The sequence below is a fragment of the Hemiscyllium ocellatum genome, chromosome 2 (assembly GCF_020745735.1).
Source record: "Hemiscyllium ocellatum isolate sHemOce1 chromosome 2, sHemOce1.pat.X.cur, whole genome shotgun sequence".
Classification (NCBI taxonomy): Eukaryota; Metazoa; Chordata; class Chondrichthyes; order Orectolobiformes; family Hemiscylliidae; genus Hemiscyllium; species Hemiscyllium ocellatum.
In genome coordinates, this window is record NC_083402.1 from 134818421 (window position 1) to 134845469 (window position 27049).

The following is a 27049-nucleotide window of genomic DNA, read 5'->3' on the forward strand; positions in this document are numbered from 1 at the left end:
CAAATGGTCACTTGGGAACGCTGTGCGTGCCTCAAAATGAATCACATAACTTAAAGATGCCTAGCTAGTCCTTGAAAAATATCTTAACCAAACATGCACAGCAACTTTGTTCGAAAGGTGACCATATTTGACGTGGAAATATCTAGAGTTTACACAGGTCTAAATGGAGAGAAAGGATCAAAATGAATACCTTGCTAATGTGTTCTGGAGCCAAGTCTGGAGTATTGCTGAATTCTCCACCAATCTGAAGGTCACTGACACAAGAGATGGCATCTCTTAGCTCAGTTAGTCTCTGACTACCCAACACAAGCACGGTGTGATGAGGTTTGTTCTCCCTGTGCTGTGGGAAAATAATTGAAAAGTTGTCATGGCAACAAAAGCAGCATAATTTGATTAAGAAAGCCAACAACAAATGAGCACATAAATTGTGTAACCATCAGTAAAATAAAACTCTTCCAACAGTTGTGTATATTAACGTGCCTCAGAGCTCATTTGCAAACTGACGACAAATTAATATATTGAACAGCTAAGCTACAGAGAAGTACATTTTGGGTTCAATGTGAAAATAAGATATACAATGAAAGCAGTTACTATAGCTCAGCAATCAGCACAAGAAAGTCAGGCTCTTGTGGTCATATATCAACCACTGCTGGGAGAGTTAATTTGATGGAAAACGCAAAATGGGTTGTGTGGGGCAGCAATGGCACATGTCAAATAGCCCGCAAGTTTTAACGTCTCTCAACAGAATATTATAGTGTTGACAATTAACATATTAAAAAGATACTAATTATTTAAAAGACCTCAAAATTATAGATCATACTACTTTTTAAGGTGGTGAAAATCTAGAAACTGTGAGGATCCAAATAATCACAGGATTCATGTACAGTTGATTAAATATCATGTAAATCATAGCATTGGTTCAGAGTATATATGGGAAAGGTCAAGGAGCAATTTTGCATAAAAACTATTTAAGTGAAAATGAATTACAGTGTTATAAGAACAGATTGATTCGAAATGCATTGAAATCAGAGCTTAGCAAGCAAAACTGTAACTGAACAATGGAGTGCCTTTGAAGAGTAGGTTCGAGTGCAGTCGAATTACATTAAACAAGCAACAGAGGTAAGTAAACTAAGTACAGCTCCATGGGTGACCAAAAAACCAAAGTGAAGCAGGTAAAAGGGGCACATGAAAAACGTGCTATCAGCTTGGTAATAAACAACTGAGCTGAATATGGAAGTCAGGGAAATGGGGAAAAAATAGGTAGTAGTAAAGTAAAAAGCTAATAAGTAGTGACATGGGGCTGATTATGGATCAAAGAGGTCTAAAAGAGGTCTTCAGAGGCTGAAGGTAATAAATAGGTACTCTGCATCTATCTTTACTGAGGAAGGAAATGTGCCAAAGTAACAGCAAAAGCTGTGGGCAACTGAGATAGTAGAAAGGGAACAAACTGAAAGCAATGTACTAGATATACTGGAAAGGGTTGTTGTACTTAAAGCTCTTAAGCCCCCAGGACTGGATACTCTGTAGGCTGTTGAGGAAAGTAAGGGTAGATAGGTACTGGCCACAAGCTTACAATTCTTCTGACATGGAAATTGTACCAGAGAGCTGGAGAGCTGCAAATGATACTCATTCAAAAACAAAAAAAATGCATAGTTGAATTAAACAATTACAGGTCAGTCAATTTAACCTCAATGGCAAGAAAACCTTTAGAAAACAGTAATCCTAGTCAAACCAAGTTACTTGCCCAAGGATGGGTTAATTGTGGAAAGCCAACATGGATTTCTTAAAGTCAAATCAAATTTAACAACTGAGTTTTAGATGAGCAAATGAGAGGATTGAAGAGAGTAATGGTTTTATCTGGTAGATACGGATCTATTTGATATCAAGATATTTGATAAAGTGGCACATAATATGTTTGCCAAAAGGCATGAAGGTCATGGAATAAAATATCAATGGCAGACTGAACATAAAGTTTAAGTTAAAGATAATGAGAAAATACAAAAAAACTAAAAGTGGCATCAGACACCAATTTCAATTTCAAGATGGAATAACTTAAATCTTTATCTTGAGAAAAGAGAAGACCAAGAGAGAAGAAATGAACATAAAATTTCAATGATGTAGCAAAATGTTGGTGTAGAGAGAATGCTTCTACTTGTGGGTGAATCCAAACCAGATTCATAAATACAAGACAATTACTAATAGATAAATAAGAAGAAACGTATTTTCTTAGAGAGGGATTAGAATTTGGAACACCCAGCCACAGGAAGCAGATAAAACAACAGCAGGAATCATGGGTGGGTGGGGAGCAGGGGGCAAAACATATGGTCAATAAATGCCAACATATAATAGTTGGCCTGACTGATCAATTGCAAAGTGTTCTATGAAACTGGCAACACCTACAACAGTTAGTTTTGCCATTTTACCAAACTACTTGCAAATAGTTCAGTTACAGTGCATGCATTGTGTGAATTAGTACTGAGATCACATGCTGAATAGTGGTGTTTATTACTAATCTTTATTTATGAAAAGGAATGTGTCACATCTTTGAAATGGCTGAAGATAGCCAGCTATGACTGGTGGCGAACAAAATGGATACCACAGGTTGAACCTAATACACACCTTAACAAATATAATTGGAGAGTAGACATTAACAGTGAGAATCACTTCTCCAGCTGCAATGGAATCTTCTGGATTACTGGGCTTTCTTCCTACTGCTTGCATTTCCTGAATTGCACAAAGTACAGGTAAAAGCATAAGATACAAACACTAGTTAACTATAGCAGCATCATTCTTCCAAGTAGAACTTCAAAATTTAGTGATATTAAATTGGTTTTAAAATCAATCTTTTAACCTGCTTCATCCACAATATGAGAGGTTTAAAATCTAATTCCACTCAACATCAAATACTTTATGGATTTAAATGAGTAATTATGACAACATTGTCACTTATTTTCTGTGGAGTAACAAAGAGCGAAGCTACAATAGTACTGGACAAGTTAGCTGAATGGCTACTACGGGGAAAAAATGAGTCTATAATTAAAGAATAATAGTTCAACATTAGAACTACATAATATTATCAAGCTAAGGCAACATAGCTTCATGAATAAAAATCATGCCAGACAAGTTTATTTAAATTTGTTGAAGAAGTAACAAACAGGATAAAGGAGGCAGTGAATGCAATATATTTGGATTTGCCTGAAAGTTAACACCTCCCCGATTCTGCAAACTAATCTAACCTACGCTTGACACACTACTCGACTGCATCATGGCATGGTTACATACTTGAGAATTCAAATGTATAGAACAGAATTACAGCATTCCAGGCCCTGATCATTCTATCCTATATGGAAAATTAAGTTAACCCTGAAGGATTTAAATATTTTTGTCTATAATTTGCAACTCTACACTTCATTCTTCATTTTTACTCCTTCAAGTAATCAGAAATCCAAACAATTTGATGAAAAATGGCTTTGAAATTAAAACAGAATTATGATTAAAACAGATATACTTACATACTCATGTTCATAAATTTCTTGCCTACAGGCACGATCATATGTCAAACGTTCCTTTCTCTTTTTAATGACTTTTCTTCGTATTCTATATGAGGGATGCATTTCAAGGTAAGTACTTAAGTTTGAAAATATCTATAGCCACTTTATTAGAGAATTCATCTGTTAGGTGTCAACTTTCTATCTAGAGATCCATTCCAAATGTTGACAATTCATTAGATGGTAATGCTGGAACTGCACAGCCAGCCAGGCAGCAAAAGTGACCAACTGTGCTTTTCTAGCATCACACTCTGACTCTGATCTGCAGTACTCACTTTCTCCCACTCATTACATGGGAACATTTGACAAATTTGTGTTTTTACTGATAGTTTTAAATAATACTTCCAGACAGATAAATATGTTGACTTCACTTTTTTCCTTTCGAGTCATGTACACATAGTCTGTGCAGTTTTGCTTGAATGATTATGTGCAGGATACACAGATATGAAAACGACACTTCAAAAAATCAGACCATCAAGAAAACATTTACTCAAAGGGGTTAACATTTCCTGCAAATATGAAGTAATTTCTGATGTCTTTCTATATGTATTAACAACCTTAACAGTACTAAAATATTCCCCTCAAGCATAGTACAGGACTATTAGGAATGTTCATGCAGAAATAATGTTATTAAACTGGGCGACATGGCCCTATAATCTGCCTTCTGAGGTTAGACTGCTGCTGCAAAAACAACAGCACATGAATTGATCGGGCTGGATTTCTCCAAACCAATCCTATCAACAGCCTACATGTACAACACCCATTCTCCTAGAAATGCTCTGGAGTCAGATGAAACCTGAGGCATTAAAACTTGGGGACACTGGGAAAACATTTGGGAAGTTTACTACATTTAAATTGCTTCCTGGTTCTCATGCCCTATGTTCTTCTCACCATCCTATGTTCATCTGGTCTTACTTTAAATGCACTTACATTGTTTACACAATTACTCCCAAGTTCTGCATTCATACCACTGAAGCGTAAAGAAGCTTCCTCTGAATTCCTTACCTGAACTCTTGATACTTTTCTATCTAGGTCTATTTCATAATCAGATCTCTAGAAATTAGTTCTAGTTAATTCCTAGTTGTCTTTTATAGTCTTATGCACCAGCATCACTTCTTTCAGTTATCTGTGTTCTACTACTTGAAGGTAATATTCTTCTATTCTATTTAAATTATATTTTCCTGACTGAATGTAATATCTCACTAGTGTCAAAATTCATTATCTAGCTAGTTATATACTAATTCTACACATTTATTCATCTCTTTCTGCAACAATTGACTATACTCCCAACTTGGTGTCATTCATAAGTTTAGAAATTGCATGATTCCAAAGTCAGAATCATTAGTACAAATTGTGAACAACAGACAATATAAAACTGATTCTTGAGAGATCCAAATTTCTACCAGTCCTTTTGCCATATGCTTTTTGTCTTTTACATAGCACTCTACTACCTGTTCTTGACTCCACAAGAGCTTCCTGTGTCCCTTAACAGCCTTTACTGTTCAATAGTAAATCACAGGGTTGTAACAATCAAACCCCTTGTGAACTGACTTGTGATCTTGCATATATTTTTCTTGCCTTTTAGGAAAATACACTCTTCAAAATTAAAACAAAAGCTAATTGCCTTAACTGTGTGAATGAGCAAATAAACTTTATAGAGAATTTTAAAATGATACCAAAACTGCCCTTTCAATAAAGTGCAGCAAAGAATGCCACACTGCTAGTGGGTTAGAAATGTTTCTCACTAGTATTTAAACTAAGGATTTAAACTTAGGAGCTGCATTTCAGACTTCTTGTCTGCCACCCTGACCCACCTAGGGAGATAAGACAAATGAGAGGAATTCAAATCCTCTCTAACTCTGTCTGGTGATTGCAAAATTTAGCCAATCATCAAATTGGCTTCTGTTTTTTTCTGGATGACAGACTCTCTGACGTTGCACAATTCACACAAATTTTTCCTTACATAGTTCAGGAGGAAAATATTCTAAAGTGATCCTGATCTCAAACTGAAGTGCTGCAGAAGGAAAAACAGTTTGTACGAACATTTTAATTGGCTCTAACTAATTTGATGGAAATGTGATCACTGATAGCCCAGAATTAACTTAATAGTAATTTATATAAATTATTCCAAATATCTGAAGAAATCCAAAAATGTGACAAAAAGGAACATAAAAATCCCTAACGTGGTCACTCACAGGGATCCATAAATGAATCCTATTAAGCACTCAAAAGGTAACACTGATTATTTAAAAAGCTGAACTTTGTCCATCTAGTCTGCTCATTCAATTGGCTATTGTGCCTATACTCTCCACACAGGAGGCTGCAATATGTATATTAATGTATATCACTCCCAACTCCAAAAATAACAATGAATTAGGGACAAAAATAATTCTTTTGTAGGCTCTAGGATTTTCCTCAAGGGTTGACTTTTGGTTTTTGAGTTTTTGTTTTGGTTTTCAAGGGCTCATTTTTTCCTTCTCATTACCTCCCTCGTTGGGCAATACAGACAGATCATACCATCACCCTTTGTATGAGTGTTGAATTGTGTGGGATATAGGTAAAGTAGTGTTACTTCTGAAATCATAATTACTTATGCAAGGTAAATGAACTCACACCAGTGTATAACTGCTTCAACAAAGAGCTGAGTCAACAAGAATGAAAACTGTGTGAAGGAAATATATAATTGTTTTTGTATTAGCTAAAATATGCATACAAGAACAAAATGTGCCTGCAAACAATGGTAGATGTTACAGACAAATAGATAAGGTGCTGCGAGGATGTAGGTTAAGCCAGATATGCTTGTACAAACAATAGTTATAAGCATCTCTTTCCCACTTCTGCAAAAACAAAAAACAAACTTCAATTAAAAGGTCATAAGGCTCAGTATGGTTGAGGAATGGGAGGAAATGTCACAAGTAAGGCAAACAGATGGCAGTGGAGGAGGATATACCTAACAATGGATCACAGCAGGATGTGGTGAAACGGCCAAGTAAAACTTGTACTTTGTTTTGCACGAGGCTGGATAAGGCAAGAGATAAACAATAGTAATGGATACTGGGTTTAGAGTAGTGGGAGGAGAGAAAGAGAAATTAATCCTATATAAGATATGTACTTGCTAAACTCTGCGTGTCTATTTTAGGTACCACGCTTGCAAGCGTATAATAAACGATACTGATTGCTTTAGATCTTGTCTCTGACTGAAATTATTGAAGTGAGTGAGCTTCATTTCTCACAAATTGTGTGTTTACGGTTTGCTTTCTTTTAAAATGTAAAAGACAGCAAAATTAGCAAATGTACATTTTCTCGAAGAATTCATCCATTCGTGGGATGTAGGCCTTGTTGCTTGAGAAGGTGATGGTGGTGTGCTGCTTTCATGAATTGCCACAAGCCATGCGCTTGGGCTGCTGGGAGGGAATTCCAGGACTTTAACCCAGCAATACTGAAGGAACAGTGATATACTCCCAAATCAGGATGGTGAGTGGCTTGGAAAGGAACTCATAAGTAATGGTGCTCCCATCTATCTACTACCTTTGTATTTCTTGATGGCAGTAGTAATTGGTTTGGAAGGTGCCATATAAGCCGTGGTGAATTTCTAAAATGCATCTTGTCGATGGCATATACTGTTGCTAATGAACACCAGTGATAGGTAACTAAATGTTTTTGGATCAAGCAGGCTACTTTGTCCTGAATAGTTTCAAGCTGAAGTGCTGTTACAGCATTCCATCACACTTTTGCCTTGAAGATGGTGTACAGGCTTTGGGGAGACAGGTGGCAAGTTAATTGCTGCAAGATTCCTAGCATCTAACCTGCTCTTGTAGCCATTGTACTTACATGGTTCGTCCAATTCAGTTTATGGTCAACAGTAACCTGCAGGATATTGATAATGGGGGATTCAGAGATGGAATGCCATTGAACGTCAAGTGGCAATGGTTAGGTTCTCTAGTTAGAGACAGTCATTGCCTGACATTTTGCAGCACGTCATTCTGGTCATGTCCCACACCTCCTCCAAAGTTGGACATTGACCAGCATCCATCAGCAAATATTCCCACTTCTGACCTTATGTTTCAGGGAAGGTTATTGATGAAGCAGCTGACACTTGTTGCGCCTCAGACACTTCCGAGGAACGTATTCAAGGATGACTGAAAATAACCACAACTATCTTCCTTTATCCCATGCATGATTCCAACAAACAGAGGAAGGTTAATTCTCATTAACTCTAGTTTTGTTGGGTTGTGAGATGGACAGCTGATGATACAATAACTAGCCAGGTTGGATTTGTTGATTGCTTTCTGTAAACACAACATATCTAGGTCATTTTCCAGATTGTCAGGTAGATGCCAGTGCTGTGGCTGTACTGAGAAAGCTTGGCTAGGGATCAACACATTCTGGAGCAGAAGTCTTCAATCTTACAACAACAACGTTGTTAGGACTCTTAGCCTTTCCACTGTCCATTGCCTCCAACGATTTCTTTTTATCATGTGGAATGAATAGAATTAGCTGACGCCTGGCACCTCAGAAGCTAGGGATCTCTGTATATATTATTTAAAATTTTATTCCTTATGCACTCAGAAGCAAACTTAACAGAAACTGTCAGTGTGTGGTAAATATTTCAAGGGGAAAATGTGCAAGGAACCAATAAATGTACATCATTTGGAGTATATCCCCTCAGACCTGCAGGAGAATGAACTAACTGCACAGCCGAAATGAGCTATCGAATTTTAATAAGGTGTTATACTTGCTTTAGATTTTTAAAAAATTTCAATTTGCAACATGTAATCAGTTTGAATGTCTTTCTCAGCCATGCAACATCACTTCATATCATCTTTAATCTTGAGTTCTGTCAGTTAGATTCAGACAAGAGGTACAGTCATGCATTTATCGGTTAAACTCAACTGCATGACACTAGTCTTCGATAAAATTAATAACCTTTCAAATAAGGTTACTTGTAACAAGCGGTAACTCAGGTCATGTCTCAATAGGTAGACACTTCTGTGAGCAACTTCAGCGTCACCACACAGCTGAACATTGGTTTTATTTTAACTTGTAGTTTATACACAGGGAAGGGGGAAGTGGAAAGAGACCAATCACAGCAATGGATCTAGGCAAACCTTTAATGTATCAGGTTCTGACACAGTCCCTCAAACCCTCCTGGAAAATTCATGGGACTTAGGAATTCTTTCTGGTAGTTGCCTTTGAAGACATTCTTGCTCCAAATTGCTCCCCGCCTTATTTTCAGCCTTCTCTTCTACTCACTATTTCTGCTCCTTAGGCCTCCTGGACTGTGCTGAAATTCTACAACCAAAATGTGTCGGACTCATTTTCTAGGGTAGTTGTTCCAGATCCTACAAGCACAGGATTCCTTCTTCCCAATCTTGCTCTTCCAATCATGGATTTTGTTTTTGGAGGGGTAAGAAAGAAGAAATAGAGGGAACCTGGAGGAGCAAATTACTGCAGATGCTGAAATCTGTACTGAAAACAAAAAGGCTGGAAATCACAGCAGGTCAGGCAGCATCAATGCTGAGAGAGCAAGCTAACATTTAGAGTTTAGGCGACACTTAATCAGAGCTAACGAAGTGTGGAGGGGGCAACATTTATGCAATTATTGAGGGTGGAGTGATGGGGGAGAAAGGTGGCTGATAGGTGCAGATTAAGTGATCAGAATGTGAGAATGGCAGAACAATGGTGTGTCTAACTGCCAAACTGGACAGAACAGATGACCCCACTGAAGTGGGGGGGATAGGAGAGAGGGGATATGGTGACACTGAATACAACAAGCTAAAAAGACAGGAAAGAAAATGAGAGAACTTGCAACTGGGAAAAGTGAAAAAGTAAGAACGGGGTGGGCAGAATCTACGATTGGAGGAGCAGCTACTCAAATTCTTTCCCTCCCATACTCAGATCTGCAAGCAAACCCTGCATAGTTTGCCAGCTCCTAACAAGATGCCAGAAATGATTCAGCCCCATTTGGACCGTGGAGGAAATGAAATGTGAGGTAATACTGGATGGGTTAACCGCTTGAATTTTTCACCTTTTTTTGGGATTACTTGTGACATTAAATTTACATGCCATCCTCAGACATTTTGAATTCTCCAATGAAGGAGAATACAAAGCACTTTTTCAAAAAGATGATTTCAGTATTAATTCTTCATGTGTGGGCAGCACTCATCCAAAACCATCACCGACCTTATCGTACACCAACAGAGTTATAGAGAGGTACAGCATGGAAAGAGACCCTTTGGTCCAACCCATCCATGCCGACCAGCTATCCCAAACCAATCTAGTCCCACCTGCCACACCTGACTCATGTCCCTCCAAATCTTTCCTATTCATATACCCATCCAGATGCCTTTTAAATGTTGCAATTATACCTGCCTCCACTTCCTCTGGCAGCCCATTTCCCCCTTCTGCCTGAAAAACAAACCTCCTCTACCAACCTCTGTCCTCCACCTTTGAGCCAGTTCTATATCCAAATGACGAGTTTGCCCTGTATTCCTTGAGATCTAACCTTGCTAACCAGTCTCCCATGAGGAACCTTATCAAACACGTTACACAAGTCCATATACAGAGGAACCTTGATTATCCGAACGAGAAGGGAGGGCACTGTTTTGTTCAGATAATTGATTATTCAGTTAATCGAATCAACGCTTCTCCTTTGGGACTCAGAGTTTTCTGTTAAGTACACTCCTCGGTCAGGAGACTCAGCAGCAGCACACCGTGCGCAAACCCCTGCCCCGCCAACCCCGTCCGCCCCCAACCCCAGCCACCCCCTTCCAATCAACTCCAGCCACTCCCCGCATGCCCAGTCCATCTGACCCCATCCCTGCGCCTGACCCCCAACTCCATCCACAACCCTCCTCCCCCCCCACTCCGCTCCATTTACCCCCTTGTTATTCCTTTTTATGAATTGCAGGCAAAGATATCCCATCAATACATCTATGAGGTTGTGTTAACTAGGGGCCCTGAAATGCTGGCAGTGGAGACAGAATGGTGAAGGATGGCTAGAAGATGACATAATAAAAGTAAACATAGATGAAGAGATGAACAAATATAATTAAAATACATACTCTAACGTGACAAGGTCTGTATCTTCTGGGATGACATCTGTACTGGTGTCCTGTTCTGTGCATTTCAATGTATCAACACTATACAAAAGAAAGGAGAAAGCTTTCAATGGTCATCATGTGAAACAGTGACGCAGATTAGCTGCCTGTAGTTCACAAATTTAAAAAGAAAAAACATCAAAAGTTCCCTGTAATTATAGTTTGTGTCAACATGGTCTGTATATAGCTAGACACTGTCACATTTCCAGATCAGAAACTTCTTTTTTGTGCCTTTGAATTTCTCTAAGTAAGCCTGTCAAGTATTAGCAGTAGAACTCCCACTCAATTAGACAGTTCATATAAACCATTATTTTTAGCCTCAAACTGGGGTAATGCCCTCAATTCTGACCACATTCTAGGTGGTTGTCAAGCCATGGGGAGGTATGGAGGAGATTTACGAAAACGATACCAGGAATCAAGATCTTCATCTATATGATGTGGAGGTGCCAGTGTTGGACTGGAATGGACAAAGTTAAAATCACAACGCCAGATTATAGGCCAACAGATTTATTTGGAATCACGAGCATTCGAAGCATTACTTCTACATGAGGTGGTAGCCTGTTGGACTATAACCTGTTAACTTCACCCATCCCAGTCCAACACTGGTACCTCCAAACATTAGACCAACAGGTTTATTTAGAAGTACAAGCTTTCAGAATGCTGCTCTTTCTCCAAGTAGCTAGTCCAGCAAGGGCACAGGAAACAGAATTTATAAATTTTTATGATTTTTTAACTTCATTTGCATGGTCAGACTTAAGGCATGAGAATTGATTACTTTAGTACAGAAATCTAATTTAATTTAAAAGTGATGGACTTTAATAGAATGAATAATGAGAGATGAGCCTCCTTCTGAGCTGCAAACTTCTATAATTTGCCATTCTTCAGTTAATGCAATGGAGGCAAGTTGAATTACTCATGCATGAAGCCTAAACAGCTGAGTGATCCTTCTTCAAACCAGTCGAGTCTTACAATCAGAATCGTAAGATCATACAGCATGGACATAGACATCGACTCTTCAGTCAAACTGCTGTGTTCACTAGGTATCCTAATCTGACCTAATTCCATTTGCCAGTATTTGGCATATATCTCCCTGAACCCTTCCTACTCATGCACACATCCAGCTGCCATTTAAATGATGTAATTGTACCCAAATCCACCACTTCCTCTGGCAGCTTGTTCCATATATGTACTATCCCCTGCGTGAAAACTTACCCCTCAGGTCCCTTTTAAATCTTTCCCCTCTCACCTCAAACCTATACACTCAATGTTTGGACTTCCGCACCCTGGGAGAAAGACCTTGGCTTTGCACCCTATCCGTGCCCCTCATGATTTTATAAACGTCTATAATGGCACCCCTTAGCCTCTGAAGCACCAAGGATAAAAGCCCTACCCTATTCAGCGTTTCCCTCTAAGTCAAATCCTCCAGTCCCAGCAACATCCTTGTAAATCTTTTCTGCACCCTCTCAAGTTTAACAAAATCTTTCCAAAGAACAGAGACCAGAATCATATGCAGTATTCTAAAAGTGATTTCACAAATGCCCTCCACAGCTGTAACAGGACATCCCAACCCCTGTACTCAATGTTCTGACCAATGAAGGCAATCATGTCCAATGCCTTCTTCACCACCCTGTGACTTCACCTTCAGGGAATTATGCACCTACACCCATAGATCTTTGTTCAGCAACACTTCCCAGGGCCCTAATGTGACGTGTACAAGTCCTGTTCTAGTTTACCACACTAAAATGCAACACCTTACGTTTATCTAAATTACTCTTCATTTGCCACTCCTCGGTTTACTGGCCCATCTGACCAAGGCGCTGTTGTATTGAGATAATCTTCTTCACTTCCACCACACCACCAGTTTTGCTGTCATTTGCAAACACAAGAAATTCCACATTACCTCTATGTTGAGCCAGTGTCATGAGCTGTAAATGTTCAACATAGCTTACAACGAAAAGCAAGCAGACCCCATTTTAAGATGGAGCTTGTCTATGTTTTGCTAGTATTTCTGGGGCTAACAAGGTACTGTTCCAATTGTAGGCACTAGCAGTGATGTCTTTGTCTGCACGTACAAAGAATCTTTACTATGTCAGACCAGATGCAACCATTTCAGAACACTGACTGCATCATAAAATGCATAACTGTAGTGCCCTTCAACCACACTCCCTTAAAACACCACTGCAGAATCCGGAACAGAAAGTGTTTGGAGGGATATGGGTCAGGTGCTGGCAAGTGGGACTAGGTTAGGTTGGGATATCTGATTGGCATGGATGAGTTGGACCAAAGGGTCTGTTTTCGTGCTGCACATTTCTACGACTAATTCACTGACAACTAATTTAAGGTTGTCAGTCTGGTTTGCAAAGTGGCACACTTGTATGTACTAGAAGCTACATATATGAATACACGATGCACTGTTCTTTGCATAAAAAAAGGGCATGTACACACACTGTGTTTGTTTCAACTTAAAATAACTGCCAGCCATTTACTAGTTTATTTTTCCATGGCAAAGCCCTGACCATAATTAACATGCCTGCTTTAAAGTTTAAACAAAGCTTAATAGTAACTGATTGTTATTATTAATTGGCAGATTATCCACAATAAGACCTGTCAATCATCACTCTTCCCAAGTACAAATGTAAAATTTTCCATTGAATTGGTATGATTCACATTGTCCTGATGAATGCAAGATGAAAAATATTTCAACAAAATGCATCTTTTTAGCAATAACTTAAAGGTGATTGGCTAAGCAAACAATGATAAAATGTTTTTATTCAGGAAAAGGATCAGAATCTGAATGCACCATTTGAATGTGAATGTCTATATCTTATGGTCTGAAGGGAGAATGGGATTGGGAAACATAGCCAGGATCAAATGACAGAGCAGACATCATTTACTAAACAGTTTAATTGTGCTCCTCTGTCTTATTATCTTTTAGATGGATAAAAATTGGATAATTCTCTTAAAGGTTTACACAGTTATGGGGTAAAAATATTGAGGATTGAAATTAGGCAATTTGTTCTTGCAAGTAGACATGGCACAACTAATTGAATGGTCTTGTAATCATTCTAAGTTCAAAGTTTAACAAAAGTTTTAACTCTTTTAGTCATGAATTTCCACTGATGCTGCTGGACTTGCAAAGTTTTACTTCACTTTGCCTTGACTTTAAATGTGTTGCTGGAAAAGTGCAGCAGGTCAGGCAGCATCCAAGGAACAGGAAATTCGACGTTTCGGGCATAAGCCCTTCATCAGGAATGAGGAAAGTGTGTCCAGCAAGTTAAGATAAAAGGTAGGGAGGAGGGACTTGGGGGAGGGGCGATGGGGATGTGATAGGTGGAAGGAGGTCAAGGTGAGGGTGATAGGCCGGAGTGGGGTGGGGGCGGAGAGGTCAGGAAGAAGATTGCAGGTTAGGAAGGCGGTGCTGAGTTCGAGGGAATCGACTGAGACAAGGTGGGGCAAGGGGAAATGAGGAAACTGGAGAAATCGGAGTTCATCCCTTGTGGTTGGAGGGTTCCCAGGCGGAAGATGAGGCGCTCTTCCTCCAACCGTCGTGTTGTTATGGTCTGGCGATGGAAAATCCCACACGGACTCCGGACTACGTTCCGACCAACAAAATTTGGACCCAACCTTTATTAAACCTCAGCACCTGCCTACGGAACAGACTGATCCCGCATGGACTCCGGACTATGTTCCGACCAACAAAATTTGGACCAAACTTTTATTAAAATCCATCGCCAGACCATAACAACACGACGGTTGGAGGAAGAGCGCCTCATATTCCGCCTGGGAACCCTCCAACCACAAGGGATGACCTCAGATTTCTCCAGTTTCCTCATTTCCCCTCCCCCCACCTTGTCTCAGTCGAATCCCTCGAACTCAGCACCGCCTTCCTAACCTGCAATCTTCTTCCTGACCTCTCCGTCCCCATACACTCCGGCCTATCACCCTCACCTTGACCTCCTTCCACCTATCACATCTCCATCGCCCCTCCCTCGCCCCTCCCCCAAGTCCCTCCTCCCTACCTTTTATCTTAGCCTGCTGGACCAACTTACCTCATTCCTGATGAAGGGCTTATGCCCGAAACGTTGAATTTCCTGTAACTTGGATGCTGCCTGACCTGCTGCGCTTTTCCAGCAACACATTTTCAGCTCTGATACCCCAGCATCTGCAGACCCCACTTTCTCCTGCCTTGACTTTAGTTTGAATTTAAGCACTGGCTCATCATAACAGTTACAAACTGCCAGATTCGACAGAGGACAGAGAATTTTCTGGAACATGCAAACTTCAGTACAGGACTCTGGCATCCTCCTCCCCCACCTTGGGCAGGGGGACGGTGCCACCGCTCTCTGGGTAGGAAAACATCCCTCACACATGCTTCATGCAGCAGTGTCTGCGTCAAGGAGAGGGGCATTCTGTTGTATTGCTCCAGAATTCAATCATACAGATGTTCTGCCAGTCACTGAACGAGTGGAGAGAAACACGGCGACTTTGTTCCCCGTCCCCTGCTCTGCCAGCACATGCCTTCCCGCCTCTCCCTCCCTCTCCCTCTCACCCGCACACCAGCTGCAGCTCCTCCACCATGTCTGAGGGGAGGCCCAGCTGCGTTACCAGCTGCTGCCCGACCACCTCCTCCTCGCCCTCTTCCTCCAACCCCAGGTACGCCCCGTCCAGCTGCTTCCGCCACAGGCTGCCGAAAGAGCCGACTTGGAAAAGTTTCGAGTTCACGCCGGCCAGCTCATACTCGGGAGCTCGGCAGAGGCTGGAAACGGTCGCACACGCCGCCTCCGCCATGACTGTTCCTTCAGGATCAACATCCGGAGGAGTGCGCCGGGGCATTCTGGGAGTTGTAGTTCAGAGTGCCGGAACTGACGTCACACAGCAAAAATATGACTACAAATCTGGACTGAACATGTAATCCCTTGGATTGTAAGAGTTTAAATGCAGTAGTTGTGTGACTTAGATTAGATTAGATTACTTACAGTGTGGAAACAGGCCCTTCGGCCCAACAAGTCCACACCGACCCGCCGAAGCACAACCCACCCATACCCCTACATTTATCCCTTGCCTAACACTATGGGCAGTTGAAAATGTGTTGCTGGTTAAAGCACAGCAGGTCAGGCAGCATCCAAGGAATAGGAAATTCGACGTTTCAGGCATAAGCCCTAGCATGGCCAATTCACCTGACCTGCACATCTTTGGAATGTGGGAGGAAACCGGAGCACCCAGAGGAAACCCACACAGACACGGGGAGAATGTGCAAACTCCACACAGTCAATCACCTGAGGCGGGAAGTTAACCCAGGTCTCTGGCGCTGCGAGGCAGCAGTGCTAACCACTGTGCCACCGTGCCGCCCACAGTGTATTGCATTTTGTCTGTAAATGGATGAGAAAGGGATAACATATGCACTAAGCTTCCTGAAAGTCTCCAGCTTCACCTGCCCCAGACTCCCTTCAAATCCCCAAAAGGCAATTTGTAAAAAGCTTTCAGAAACTTTCTCCTCCAATTTGGATTTGATTCCTTACAATGGGATAGTCTATATGACCATCAATCAGGGAGAGAAACAGTTCAGAACTGCAACTAAATGGAGTGGGCTGCTCATAACAACTTTAGTGTATGGTCTGGTCTACTGGGCAAGTTGAAAAGAGGGCAGCTGATTCACCCCTCCTCACCTGGCTGTAGCAAAAAGGTGAGGAGAAAGTACTTACTTGACTTTGACATCAAGAAGACATTTGGCTTACTTTGGCATCAAGTACTCCTAGTACAATTGAAACTGATGGGCATTTGGGGGTGGGAATCTCTCCATTGGTTAGGATTTTAAACATTTTTTTCGTATTATATGAATATGTGAGAAATGAAGCTCATTGCCAAATAATTTTAGTTCAAGTCAAATTCCGAAGCAGTCTTTATTCATATTTTCTTGCAAGCCTGGGTGACCACAAAGTAGGCACACTTCTGAATAATATTATTTCACATTTATACAGTTTTCTATGAGCCTTCCTGTACCTTCCCTTTTACCTCATATGTGACAGTTGTATTGCTCTGTGCAGCTGCTAGTCTAATCGGCTTACCTGTCTGTAGCCTGTTGTTAACATGCAAACCCGTCTTGGTAGCTGAGTCTTATTACTTTTGCTGACGCAACACTGGGTCTTATCACTTCTGCACACTGAGTCTTTTTGACTTCTGAATACCTGACTTCTGCAGAAGCAACATTTAGACACATTTTCCACAAATACCCCTTTTCTTTTTGGCTAATATTTTGTTGTCTTCTGCATATTCCTGATAGGCCGACTCCAAGTTTGTTAGCAGCATCCCTGAGACCTCATCTATCTTGGAAACTTCTTCAAGATCATTCATCCCCTCATTGTTCAACAGGTAGAGTTCCTCTCGCTGACTACCTATTAGAGGCATTTATTTAGTTAGGGCCGTTTCAATCAGCCGCTGGGTTAGTCCCAGTGCACAAGGTACGGTGCAACATCCTATAGCTATTAGTACTCCAGCAACCACTATCAAGGAGGTGAGTATGGAGACCACTACACCTTTCCATTTCCCAAACCATGAATCCAGCCACCCTAGGTTTGATTGGGGTTAGAATCCCCTAGGTTTGATTGGGGTTAGAGTCCCATAGGTTTGATTGGGGTTAGAATCCCTTGGGTTTGATTGGGGTTAGAGCCCCCTAGGTTTGATTGGAGCAATGTGTCTACCCCTGAATTCTCAGCCAGCTCCTCTGCTAAGGTAGTCAACCCCCGCAGGGCTCGAGTGATTGACCCATCGGGTGCTGTGTTATTTGGAATAAAGGTACAACAGCTCCCCCCTACCATCATGCACATGCCACCTTTCTCGGCTAGGATCATGTCCAAGGCCATTCTGTTCTCCCAAGCCATTCTGCTGATTGCATCGAGCAGTCCTGCTATACCTTTGACTGCATCCCTAGTGTAGTTAATGAACCTCTGCTGATTATAGAAAATATAGTTTATCCAATTCACATTCTTATTGACCGTTACCCACCAGAAGAGAGCCAACTCAAAGCCTGGTGCAATCTGGTTGCGAGCCTTGAACTCAACCGGCACCCCTCTGATGACTATTAATGTGGACTATGGCTATCTCCTTTGGCAGCAAAAAGGATTCCAATACTTGCTGAACTTTTGCATCATGGGCCAGTTCTTTATCTCTACTGTTCACCCCACTCCAGCCTACCACCCTCACCTTGACCTCCTTCCACCTATAGCATCTCCATCGCCCCTTCCCCAAGTCCCTCCTCCCTACCTTTTATCTTAGCCTGTTGGACACACTTTCCTCATTCCTGAAGAAGGGCTTATGCCCGAAACGTCGAAACTCCTGTTCCTGGATGCTGCCTGACCTGCTGCGCTTTTCCAGCAACACATTTTCAGCTCTGATCTCCAGCATCTGCAGACCTCACTTTCTCCTCTACTGTTTACCAGTCTTCTCTCCTGCCATATTTTCCCAAATGCGTGTGCCACCCTGAAAGCATATTTAGAATCTGTGTAGACAGTTCCTTCCTTCCCCTCCAGGACCTTAATAACGCGTTCTAGCACATAGAGTTCGCAAGTCTGTGCTGACCAGTCATTGGGCAGTCTACTAGCCTCGACTACACTCCCTTCCGTTCCATCCACTACCGCATATCCATTGTGTCTTTTGCCTTCAATTACTCTGGAGGACCCATCAACGAACAGTCTGGCCCCTGCATGGAGACGGATGTCCCTAAGGTCCATTCTTATTTTAGTCTGATATTCTACGATGTCAAGGCAGTCGTGTTCTGGGTCCGAGGGAGCTACGTCCTCCCCCCTCCAGAGAAAAGTTGCTGGATTCAGAAAGGTGTCTCTGAATAATGCAAGGTCATCCTTCTCTATTAAAATTGCTTGTATTTTAAAATTCTAGAGTCCGTAAGCCACCGCCCTGCCTTCTGGTTCAGTATGGCCTGTACTTGATGCGGGATGCTTACTATCAACGCCCCGACGAATGTGAGTTTTCGACTTTCTTCTACCAATAGTGCAGTTGCTGCTACTGACTGCATGTACTCGGGCCACCCTCTAGAAACTGGATCTAGTAATTTAAACAAGAACGCTACCGGCTGTTTCATCCCTCCCCATTGCTGGGTCAGGACCCCTAGGGCTGCTCCCTTATCAACGGTGGCAAACAAGTGAAAGGGCTTATCTAGGGAAGGCAACGCAAGGACAGGGGCATGGATCAAACTTTTCTTCAATCCTTCTACTAATTCTTTTTCTTCCTCTGTCCACTTTAACAGCTGTGGTTCTTCTTCCAGCAATTTAAGATATAATTTCTTTGTCTTTTGGGCATATGACTCGATCCATGATCCACAGTATCCTGTTAGCCCCAGAAATTTCCTCAATTCCCATTCAGTCCAAGGGAGTGGCATTCCCACTATCCCTTCAATCCATTCAGGACTTATTTTCCTTTTTCCTTCTCTGACCAGATATCCTAAGTATTTTACATATTGTAATTTGTTCCTCGAGACCTTCAATCTCTGTTGTCCCAGAAAATTTAGCAATTGGTTAGTTGCTTCCGTTGTTCCTTTCTCATCTTCTCCCGTGACAGTAGGTCATCTACATATTGCAGCAAATTTGTCCCTTGGGTACTTATAAACTTTTCCAAAATTTGTTCTAAAACCTGGCCAAACAAGTTCGGGGACTCAGTGAATCCCTGAGGAAGCGCTGTCCATCTATATAGCTGTTTCCACCCCGTTCTTGGGTCTTCCCACTCGAAGGCGAACATGTTCCTGCTTTCCTGTGCCAGGGGGCATGCCCAAAAGGTGTCCTTTAGGTCCACCACACTGAACCACTTGTGGTCGTGTGGGATTTTACTCAAGAGGGTATAAGGATTAGGGACTACCGGGTGTCAAGTCTGTACAATCCTGTTAAGCACCCTTAAATCTTGTACCAGACGATAGGTACCATCTTTTTTTTAAACTGGCAAAATGGGGGTATTATAGGGAGACATGCAGGGTTCCAGCAGGCCGTCCCTTATTAATCCCTCAATCACAGGTTGTAACCCCCTTCCTTCTGTCGAAATCGGGTATTGTCTCTCAAATACCGTCTCCCCCACCTGTTACAAGCTGATCTTGAGAGGGGGAATCCGCAATCCCCCTCGACTGCCTTCCCATGGCCACACCGTGGGGTCTATTTGTTTTTCCTGTTCCTCGGTCAAAAGGGCCATTTTTACCACTAGTTGTCAGTTGCTCACCCCAATCCCTAGTCCTAATAATATAATTAAGTCTCTTCCTAACAAACTACTTCCTATGTCTGGAATGTTCCTCAATTGTCCTTCAATTTTTCCTTCCTCACTTTCGATTGTCATAGGTTCAAATACAGGGACTATAAATCTTCCCCCCTTCACTCCGGACACCGTTATCTGTTGTTTTGTAAATTGTACTCCTTTGGGTATAAAATTTAAAGATGATCGTGCTACCCCTGTATCTATTAAGAAAACTGTATTCTCTTTATGAGGTCCCACCTTTATATTTATAAAGGGTTCCTGGTGGGTCCCCGAGGGAAGGAACCCCTGACACCCTTATTCTTCATCAAGGTTCATAAGCAGTATCGCCCTCTCTTCCCTTTTCAGATCTGGACACTCCCGCTTAAAGTGACCTGTCTTTCCACAGTAATAACATCCCGCCTGTGGGGATGTCCACCTTGATCTCTGTCCCTGTTGACTGGACCCACTAACGGGTCCTCCTCGTTCTCTTTCCCTACCTCTATTTTCAACATACTGACAGCCATCACTCTGGTTGCTTACTACTGGTTCCACTCTTTTCTTGACTACCTCATCATCCATGGCTATCATCATTTTCGCCTTCTGTTTTTGCTTCTTATCCTCTCTCTTTACAAACACTTTCTGTGCCTCTCTCAGTAATTCATCCAATGATTTCTCACTCCATCCCTCAATTTTTTTGTATTTTCTTTTGGATATCCGGCCATGCCTTAGTTATAAAATGTACTTTAAGGAGGCCCTGAGCTGTTGAATCCTCAGGAATCATACCTGAATACTTTCTCATTGAGTCCCGCAGCCTCTAAAAATGCTGAGGGAGTCTTGTCTTTCTCTTGTTGGACCTCAAACGCCTTTGTTAAATTCTGGGATTTAGGGACTGCCTCTCTGATTCCTTTTATTATTAAGTCCTAAAGTTCCTTCATCTGGGTTTGGTCATCAGCCTCGTTGTTCCCCCAACCTGGATCTGTATTGGGAAACTTCTGTTCAGCCGACATAACTCCCTCCCCAGGGAAGTGTTCTCTTTCCCATAACCTCATAGCTGCTCTTCTGATCATCCCTCTCTCTTCCCCAGTGAAGAGAATATTTAAAATATTTTAAACTTAAAATTCCTAGGTTGGGACCTAGGAATTGATCTACTTGCTCAGATAGACCCACAGGATCTTCAATAAGAAGTTTCATCTCCTTCTTAAAAGTCCTGACTTCGCTGCTTGTTAAAGGGGCATTTACGAAGCCAATTATTCCCTGCCCTATGGGAATTTCCCTGAGATGGTATACATTTGTCTCTGGGTGTTGTTCCTTGAATTTTGGGAATGGATATTCGTCAATATCCTTTTCTAATTGCTTTACTTCCTTCATCAGTCCTCCTTTCAGGACTTTTGACCTCACAACCTTCACCTGTCCCTCATCTCCAAAAACCAACCCCCCCCCCCGCCTGCTTGTTCGCCACCAGCCGCCACCCCTAACCCAGCGCCATCGGCTTTTAGATCGTCAGGTTCATTTTGGGGGGGTCATATGGCAGTGGCAAATGGTCAAGAACATCCCAAGGGGGAGGGGGTGCCGAGGGCGACTTTTCCTCCTTTCCTGTCATAATTTTCATACTATATAAACAGACTATATGCGGGAGGCATAGTCGGACTCCTCTTTACAGAAAGATTGTTTTTCATTAACATATGACTTCAACAATTGACAGACCCAATCCCCATCCGAACCATATTTTCAGCCAAAAGACCGATGGCGGACGAATACTCTGTTTGGTCCAAACAAAACAACAATATTTTATCATAGTTTTCTTATCCTTCTCCCTTGTACAAGAATTATTTTTCCAATTTTTCAACATCCGTCCCAAGGGACTTTCTGAAGGGATGTCTTCTGGGACTTCTTTACCCTTTATCCCAGGCACCTCATTTTTGCTTCCTTTCCCTCCCATAGTAGTCAACCCACCAGTCTCTTAGTTTGACAGGTATCACACTCCCAGTTACCAAGGCAATTCTAACTCTAACCCCAATCAAACCCAGGGGACTCTAACCCCAATCAAGCCCAGGGAACTCTAACCCCACTCAAACCCAGGGGACTCTAACCCCAATCACACCCAGGGGACTCTAACCCCACTCACACCTAGGGAACTCTAACTCCAATCAAACCCAGGGGACTCTAACCCCAACCAAACCCAGGGGACTCTAACTCCAATCATACCCAGGGGACTCTAACCCCAACCAAACCCAGGGGACTCTAACTCCAATCAAACCCAGGGGACTCTAACCCCACTCAAACCCAGGGGACTCCATACCCAATCAAACCCAGGGGACTCTAACCCCAATCAGACCCAGGGGACTCTAACCCCAATCAAACCTAGGGGACCCCATACCCAATCAAACCCAGGGGACTCTAACCACCATCAAACCCAGGGGGCTCTAACCCCAATCAAACCCAAGGGACTCTAACCACAATCAAACCCAGGGGACTCTAACCCCAATCAAACCCAGGGGAACATCCCTCCCAAAGGACTTTCGGAGGGATGTTTTTCCGGGACTTCGCTATCCGTTTTCCCGTCTTATTTTACTTACCCGGGGCTCACTGCCTCCCGTGGTGTTCAACCCGTCAGTCCCTCAATTCGACAGGTATCACATCCCCCAGTCATCAAGGTAATACTTAAAAGTCTCTTTTCTTACCTTGGTCCGTAACGGAGTTGCCTGACTGCAGCTATGCCTACTATTCCACGCCTGCCTTATTTTCCTGCCCTGGTTTGGAATGACTCCCCTAGGATCCCTGTCAGTCTACCAGATGGGGTACTCACCGATGAAAGACACAGGACTGTTCTAAAAGGAATGGGATGCGTCTTCTCAGTCGTCGATGGTGACCACTCCGTTGGTGATGACAGTATCCCAGACGAGCCCCCAATTGTGAGAAACGAAACTCTGCCAAATAATTTTAGTCTGAGTCAAATTCTTAAGCAGTCTTAATTCATACGTTCTTGCAAGCCCGGGTGACCACAAAGTAGGCACACTTCTGAATAATATTATTTCACATTTATACGATTTTCTATGAGCCTCCCTGTACCTTCCTATTACCTCATATGTGACAGTTGTATTGCTCTGTGCAGCTGCTAATCTAATTGGCTTACCACATCTGTGTGTGGCCTATTGTTAGCGTGCAACTCCCCTTTGATAGCTGAGTCTTATTACTTTTGCTGATGCAACACTGGGTCTTATCACTTCTGCACACTGAGTCTTTACAACTTCTGAGTACCTGACTTCTGCAGAAGCAACACTTAGATACATTTTCCACAAATGTGGTTGACAAGGCAACAATTTATGGCTCTCCTGATTGACCTTGAGAAGGTAGTGGTGATCTATCAGTGCAGGCGATCTACTTTATATCTCCAGTACCATTTCGCATGTGCAACACAGCTGTGTCTTTTAACAAAGGACTTTATTCAACTGAAGTCAAGATGTGTGCCTCGTGGCAGAGATTATATAACTACAGCAAACTATTTTTATACAAAAAAGGATTGTTTGCATTGTCATGATCATTTTGATTCACCCAAGTTACCAAATATGCACATGACTGCTCTCATGATTTAGCAATTTAATTCCAGTTCATCTCATTTTTGCCCATTTATTTACACACACATCATGAGAGAGAGAGTGCAGAGGAAATCCACCAGGATGTTGCCTGGGCTGGAGCACTTCAGCTATGAAGAGAGATTAGATGGGCTGGGACAAAACCAAATTGCTGGAGAAACCCAGCAGGTCTGGCAGCATCTGTAGAGAGAAAACAGAGCTAATGTTATGAGTCCACTGACCCTTCCTCAGAACACAAGCAGAAGGGTCATGAGGCTCATATCATGAATTCTGTTTTCTTTCTAAGGATGCTGCCAGATCGAGCACTGCTATATCACTTGAACCATCACAACAAATACTTTGTTTCCCTGCTTTCTTTTATTTGATGACTTCCATATTTGCAACTTGCCTTTCAAGCTTGACTTTCCTGTTGGCTATTTGGATACTTATGGCTTTTCTCCATATTGTTGTAGATGTGAGGTTTAGGTTGTTTTCCAACATAGTGGACAAGTCTGAATGGCTTGTTGACATGGTGCACAGGTTTAGACTGCTTCTCCATGTGATCAGAGGTTCCGCACTTGTTTATAAGTTATTCAAGATTCAGATTCTCTTCTTGAAAAACCTACCTACCTCCTCCTTAAAGAGTTCCAATGATCTCTGGGGCACAGAATTCCAGATATTCACTGCCCTTTGAGAGAAAAATTTCCTGTGCATCTCAGTTTTAAAGAGTGTCCTCTTATTTTGTAACCAGACAGTTTGCAACCTTTGAGTTACATATAACCCCAAGATGATTTTCTCAGCTTACACCTGTGCCACCAGTAAGATAAATTGTTTCAACCGGTGTAACATACCTCATCTTAGTTCCTGCCTCAGCTCACCTGTTCCTGAAACCCTCATCCATGCCATTGTTAGTTCTAGATTTGACAGTTCTATTGTATTGCAGGTTGACCAAACATGTTCTAACTTCTGGAAGCTTGATGTCATCCAAAACTCAAATTCGAACATTCACCTTTACACCACTGTGCTGACTGACTTATATTTGTCTCCTGATTAACCAAGGTCTCAATAAAAAGATTTCTTTCCTGGTTGTGAAATCCTTCCAAGGCCTAGTACTTTCCTATCTAAACCTTTGAGATACCTAATTAATTCTGTTGTCGTGACCATCCCCAGCACTCTACTATTTGTGGCCACAGCCTCAGCTGTCAAGTCCCTAAGCTCTGATACCTTCCCTAAACCTCTCTGCTCCTCTATTGATCGTTCCTACTTTAAGATTCTCCGTTAAATGTTGACAAAGCTTTCAATCATCTTTCCTAATTTCTCCTAATGTGGCCAAACGTTTGCTTTATGACAATGCAGTGAATAGTTTGAGCAGTTTATTTGATGAATGATGCTACGTACATACAACTTGTTGCTTTTCAAATTTCAATACATCTCCTATTGGATTTCTGTAGATAGTATCTGAGAGAGAGAGACAGATGGAGAGAAAGAACCACTAACAATATGAGTTAGCATTATGTCCAGGAAAGCCAATTGGATGATGTTCTCTCAGATTGAGAGAACAGAAGAGGGCTAAGAACAGAAGGAATGACCTATCAAATGATGTTCATGGTTAGGGTGAGAGGATTCTTTGGGAATATTTGGCTGAATGTTTTAGAAGGATGGTAGCAGCAGAGACATGGTGTCAATATTGGTAACAAAGAATTCCATTCACTCATAGAGTCATAGAGCTGTACAAGATGGAAACAGATCTTTCAGTTCAAATCATCCATACTGACCAGATATCCTAATTAATATAGTCCCATTTGTCAGCATTTGGCCCATATCCGTCTTCATCCTTCCTCTTCTTATACCCGTCCAGATGCCTTTTAAATATTGTAATTGTACCAGCTTCCATTACTTCCTCTGGGGTACCAAACTTTTAGTCACTCTGACGGTTCATTCCATATACTCACCACCCTCTGCATGAAAAAATTACCGCTTAGGTCCTTTTATTTTTTGCCCTCTCATCTTCAACCTATGCCCTCTAGTTTTGGACTCACCAACCCTAGGGAAATTACCTTGCCTATTAACCCTATCTATGCTCCTCAGGATTTTATAAGCTTCTAAAAGGTCACGTCTTAGCTTCCGACGCTCCAGAGAAAACAGCCCCAGCGTATTCAGCCTCTCCCTATAGCTCAATCCATCCAACTTTGGCAACATCCTTGTGAAGCTTTTTTGAACTCTTCCACATTACACAAAATCCTTCCTAAAACAGGGAGACCAGAAATGACTGTAGGATTCCAAAGTGGCCTAACCAATGTCCTGTACAGCCTTTATGTTTTAATGACTTGGAGGTGCCGGTGTTGGAATGGGGAAGGGGGGAGCAGAGTTAAAAATCACACAACACCAGGTTATAGTCCAACAGGTTTGTTGGAAGCACTAGCTTTCAGAGCACTGCTCTTTCATCAAGGCAGTTGTGACAATCACCTGATGAAGGAGCAGCGCTCCGAAAGCTAGTGCTTTCAAATAAACCTGTTGGGCTATAACCTGATGTTGTGTGATTTGTAAATTTGTGTTTTAGGTATTATTCCTGTTGACTCTCTGGGGTCTCGTGCATTGGTGCAGTAACTTGCTTTCATATCACCTCTTAGTGACCTGTTCAAAGTCACTGCTGGAGTGCTGCCAAACAGGATTTGATACGAAACCACAATATTATGATAAGTAACTAAAAGTTTGGTCTTTAGAGAAAATAATGCATGATGGAATTCACACTTAAGCTTAGGCAACTGAATGATTGCCAGTAGCATGTTGACGCAAAATATGTTGCACAAGAAGTTAGAATTGGAGATTTGTAGAAATTTCAGTCAGCGGGAATAAAGCAACTTCATCACAGTTTCTTTTTTGCTTAATGACTGCAAATTGAGAACAAGTCAATTTTGCAGTTTCGAGTTGGAACCTGAGTGTATTAACAAATTAATACAAATTTTTATACATCTCCATTCTGTTATGCAACTGAATTCAAAGCTTTAGACGTCGCATGATTTTTAAAAATTCAATCCAATTCAAGCAGGAAAATTGCTCATGTATCATCAGTGTAGCAATTTTTTAACTGGCTCAGCCATTAGCACTGCTGCCTCACGGCACCAGAGACCCAGGTTCAATTCCAGCCTCAGTCTATTATCTGCACATTCTTCCCATATGTGGGTGGGTTTCCTCCGGGTGCTCCGGTATCCTCCCACAGTCCAAAGGTGTACAGGTTAGGTGGATTGGCCGTGCTAAATTGCCCATAATTTCCACAGATGTTTAGGTTAGGTAGATTAGCCCTGGGAAATGCATGGTTACAGGAATAGGGTGAGTGTGGGTGGGATGCTCTTTGGAGGGGCGGTGTAGACTTGATGGGTGAATAGCCTGCTTCCACATTGTTGGGATTCTATGTTTCTATCAACTAGTAGAAGCTTTGTATCTACCTGTGACAATTACAACATTTAAAAGGTATCTGAATCAATGTATGAATAGGAATGGTTTATAGGGAAATGGGCTAAATGCCTGCAAGTGGGAGTAGGTCAGATTGGGATGTCTGGTTGGTGTGGGTGAGTTGAAGCAAAGGGCCTGTTTCTGTGCT

General features: G+C 42.0%; 1 protein-coding gene across 2 annotated transcripts in view; it reads right to left on the reverse strand.

The window, feature by feature from the left end:
- Positions 1-15451, reverse strand: part of snapc3 (small nuclear RNA activating complex, polypeptide 3) — a 32173-nt gene extending 16722 nt beyond the window's left edge. For both annotated transcript variants that reach the window (XM_060840389.1, XM_060840387.1), the window contains exons 1-5: positions 15198-15451; positions 10613-10690; positions 3513-3597; positions 2620-2724; positions 191-340 (exon numbers count right to left, since the gene is read on the reverse strand). In XM_060840389.1, the coding sequence (XP_060696372.1) occupies positions 191-340; positions 2620-2724; positions 3513-3597; positions 10613-10690; positions 15198-15436 (657 nt within the window). In that variant the 5' untranslated portion in view covers positions 15437-15451. The remainder of the gene's footprint in view (positions 1-190; positions 341-2619; positions 2725-3512; positions 3598-10612; positions 10691-15197) is intronic.
- Between the last annotated feature and the right edge of the window lie 11598 nt (positions 15452-27049).